This window comes from Petaurus breviceps, unplaced genomic scaffold (genome assembly GCF_028583685.1).
Source record: "Petaurus breviceps papuanus isolate PSGF00001 unplaced genomic scaffold, PetGlider_PUasm1.0 37, whole genome shotgun sequence".
Classification (NCBI taxonomy): domain Eukaryota; kingdom Metazoa; phylum Chordata; class Mammalia; order Diprotodontia; family Petauridae; genus Petaurus; species Petaurus breviceps.
This window is the reverse complement of record NW_027186296.1, coordinates 76,917,234-76,921,130: the sequence shown is the minus strand read 5'-3', so window position 1 is coordinate 76,921,130 and position 3,897 is coordinate 76,917,234. Positions and strand designations below refer to the sequence as shown.

At 49.5% G+C, this 3,897-nt stretch overlaps 1 protein-coding gene across 1 annotated transcript in view; it reads left to right on the top strand.

Annotated features, from left to right (window-relative positions):
• The first annotated feature begins 264 nt into the window (after positions 1–264).
• KCNIP2 (potassium voltage-gated channel interacting protein 2) overlaps positions 265–3,897 on the top strand; it is a 35,565-nt gene continuing 31,932 nt past the window's right edge. Inside the window, exon 1 of the mRNA XM_069098786.1 lies at positions 265–386. Coding sequence (XP_068954887.1) covers positions 314–386 — 73 coding nt within the window. The 5' untranslated portion in view covers positions 265–313. The remainder of the gene's footprint in view (positions 387–3,897) is intronic.

The window sequence follows — 3,897 nt, the reverse complement described above, 5'->3', positions numbered from 1 at the left end:
GGTGACAGCCGCGGGGAGGGGGCGGGAGGATCTGGGCGGCTCGGGCTGACTCCAACTCGGGCTTCGCTCTCCCCGACAGCCTGACTCTCTTCCAGGACTGCGGACAGCCTCGGTCTGCCCAGCCGAGGAGCGCGCGGGAGCCGGAGCGCGGAACCAGCAGGGGGCGTCCCGCAGCCGGGACCTCCGGCCTCGGACCCGGAACCGGCCGGCACGCTCTCGCCGCCAGGGGGCGCTGCGGGACTGCCCCGGCCCCCGCGCCCCTTCCCCGGCCGGGGCGGGCAGCGGAGCGGGGGCAACGGCCGCGCCGGGGGCCATGCGGGGCCAGGCCCGGAAGGAGAGTCTGTCCGATTCCCGAGACCTGGACGGCTCCTACGATCAGCTCACGGGTGAGCTCAGGGCCCCGCCGGGGGCAGTGGGCGCGGGCTGCTCGGAGCTCTGACCCCCAGACCCCGGACCTCAGCACCACCTTCTCTCCTTCGCCCCCTGGCTGGGGCACCGCAGGTCTAGGTCCCTTTAAGTAGATCCCACAGAGTGGGGGTGGGAGGGAGACAGCAGGAGCAGGCACACGTGTGAAATGGTTGTGTGTCTTGTGTGAGTGTGTGTGTGTGTGTGTGTGTGTGTGTGTGTGTGCGCGCGCGCCAGCTAGCCCGTTCGGTGACACTGAAGACGGAGCTTCCCCAGAGCCGGTTGCCATGTGCCCTCAGCTGGTGACTGACAGCGAGGTCCATGTGACAGAGCGTGTTGCTGTATGTCTGAGGGTGGCTCGGGTGGCTGATGTATGTGATTGCATGGGGCTCTATTGTGTCCACGAGAGCCCGCGATGTCTGCCTCTCCATAAAACTTTGTGACTGTACACCTCAGTGTGTGACAGTGTGGTTGATAACTGCTCTGTGGTCTGAGCTTTTCTAAGGTCTGTTAGACTGTGCTCCAGTCTGTCTGTTAGGAGATGTTACTGCGTGACTATGTGACAGCGTAAATGGGTGTGTGCGTGTGTATGTGTATGTCCTGCCTTTGCTGCCTTTCTCTGCCCCACTCCACTCCCATGTCTAAGAGTATTTCATGTGGGACTAGAGAAGGGACCCAGGCACCCACCTGCCCAATGACTTTCTTCCTGCTCTAGATTCTTACACACACACACACACACACACACACACCCTCATGTCTGGACTCACAAGCCTGTAAAAGTGCTTAGAGATTGTTGGAACCAAAAATCTGAGCTTCAAAGAACCTTCTTCCCCAAGTCCTTTTATGAGGAATTTTTTCTCCCTTTCTCAGAGTCCTGGGGTCTGGGGTATAGAGGATCCATGTCTGGGAAAGCTACAGTGTCTTGTGCGGCTGTACCCTTTTCCTTCTCATCCCCCTGCCCTAATCACTGTTTTTCCTTGCTGGCTGTGCTTCCTGTTTTCCCCAAAGTGGGAAAAAGTGTGCATGTTCATGAAAGATTTGTACCTCCATGTGTATATATACACATGTGGGTGATGGGCCTAGCTATGTGTATTATAGAACCATAGATTTATACACTTCAGAGCAGCAAGGGACCTTTGAGGTCACAGAGTACATCTCATCCCTCTCTCTACCATCCACCCTGAAGACCAGGTCTGGAATGGATGGGGTGCCTGCTTACATATTTGTGTGGGGGAAGGGTGTACATATAAGTGCTTACATCCCTGTAGTGTAAGACACATTCAGCTATGTATGTAAATATGCATGCAATTGTGTGGCAGATTTATCCATGTGCGTATTCTTATTTGTTTACATTATGTCTATATTTGTGTATGTTCATGCATCTATCTCAAAAACTAGGATGAGGTAATCTCAATGAGTTTAGGGCAAAGCTGATTAAGGTGAGAAAATGGCTATGACTATGAGCTTTGTGAGGGAAAACAAAGATGAGGCATCATGATAGGGGGTTGTAGTGGAGAGGTTTAAGGGATAGGAGGACATAGCTATACCTACTCTCTGATCCTGGGACCCCATCAGATTTTTTGGTCTATATTGGGATTTCCCCCTCTAGGCTGGTATCAAGTCTTCCAAGAAAGGTAGAGGAGAATCCAGGGTTCCAGGTGCCTATTGTTTTACCCTAGATCCTGCTCTCCTATTCTTTGTAACCTGGGTCTTGGAAAAATTGGGGTAGATGGAAGAGGACTTAATTACCACCTTATTAATCATTTATTTTTTTTCCAATTAATTAAAGAGTCATCCTTTCCACCCTGTAAAAATTGAATAACAAAGGGCAAGAGTGAATTAAATATACTGGTTAAGAGGACCCACTCAACATATTCAAGGGAGACCTTGGGCTAATTGCTTCCATTCTTTGGACTTGTTTCCTCTGAAAATGGAAACAATAATCCCTAACTGACTTTTGCTGTAGGACTAGCAAGATATAGCTGATAGGGTACACTTTAAAAAGTAAAATAGGAAGCTCATGAGTGGAAAAGGTAACTTGGAGGGTAAGAATGAAGCTCTAAATACAAAAGAATGGAGTAGAAATTCTTGGGCTGACTTTCCCCAGAACTGTCGCTGTCCACAGTGCTGAAATCCTAGGTCAAGGACGAGAAGAGGGGCTCTGAGTTTTCTCTAAAAGTTACAGGAAGGTTCTGTTGTTCTGGACAGTTGTGATGAACAGATGTCTGTTCTCCATGACTGGCCCTGTCTCAGTATTGGGTATGGAGGAGATCTCTGTTCTAGGAGTAGGTCCTGGGGAGAGAGACCTAAGGCAGAGATACTTTCTTCATCCCCATCTGAAGGGGTGGGGGTGGGGGGAGACTTCCTGTATCCTCCTGGATTTTGACTGGAGACTAGGCTGGAGTAAGGGCAGCAGAGTCACTGCTTGAAGGGAGGTTTCTAGTTCCTGTTCTGGACTTGGGCCTGAGGGGACTGGCTTTCTGTCCCCATCTGTGATCGGAAGTAAAAATCTTTTAGTCTCTGTTTAGGTCTTGGGATGGGAGTGGGGGAAATGGAAATCTTTCTGTCCTAGGACTGAGTCCTTGAGGAGAGCCTCCCTCCCTGTTCCTCCTGTCCTGTCCTGATAGTGAATGTCTTTCTTTTCCCTTGTTGATTGGGGGTTGGAGAGGGAAGAAAAAAGAGACACTGTTCCTTCTGTTCCAGATCTCGGTATATTTGTCTGTGTGTGTGTTGTTGAGGTTCCCTGGAGTTGTGTTTCTATTTTACTATCCCAGGTGTGTTCCAGGTTCGCTGGAGTTTTCTATCCATCCTACTGAAGGTCTGTCTTTCTGTCCTACTGTCCCAGGTCTCTGTGTCTTTGTCCATATCTATGTCTGTTGTGTTTAAGGTTTCCTGGAGTTGTCTTTCTGTATTATTTTCCCAGATCTATGCGTTTCTCTCTGTGTGTATGTGTGTGCTTGTGTATGTTCAAGGTTTCCCAGAGTTGTCTTTATGTCCTACTGTCCCAGGTCTCTGTGTCTTTATCTGTGTGTGTGTGTGTGTATTCCAGGTTCTCTGGAATTGTCTTTTATTTCTACTGTCCCAGGTCTCTGTGTCTTTATCTATGTCTATGTGTGTTCAAGGTTCCCTAGAGTTGTCTTTCTGTCCTACTGTCCCAGGTCTCTGTGTCTTTATCTATGTCTGTGTCTGTATCTGTGTATGTGTGTGTGTTTGTATTCCAGATTCTCTGGAATTGTCTTTCATTCCTATTGTGCCAGGTCTCTGTGTCTTTATCTATGTCTACGTGTGTTCAAGTTTTCCTGGAGTTGTCTTTCTGTACTGTTGTCCCAGATCTGTGTGTGTGTATGTTCAAAGTTCCCCGGAGCTGTCTTTCTATCCTACTGTCCCAAGTCTCTGTTTGTCTGTTTCTATTTGAGGTTCCCTGGAGTTGTCTTTCTGGCCTACTGTCCCAGGTGTATGTGTGTATGTGAGTAAGTGAGAGAGAGAGAGAGA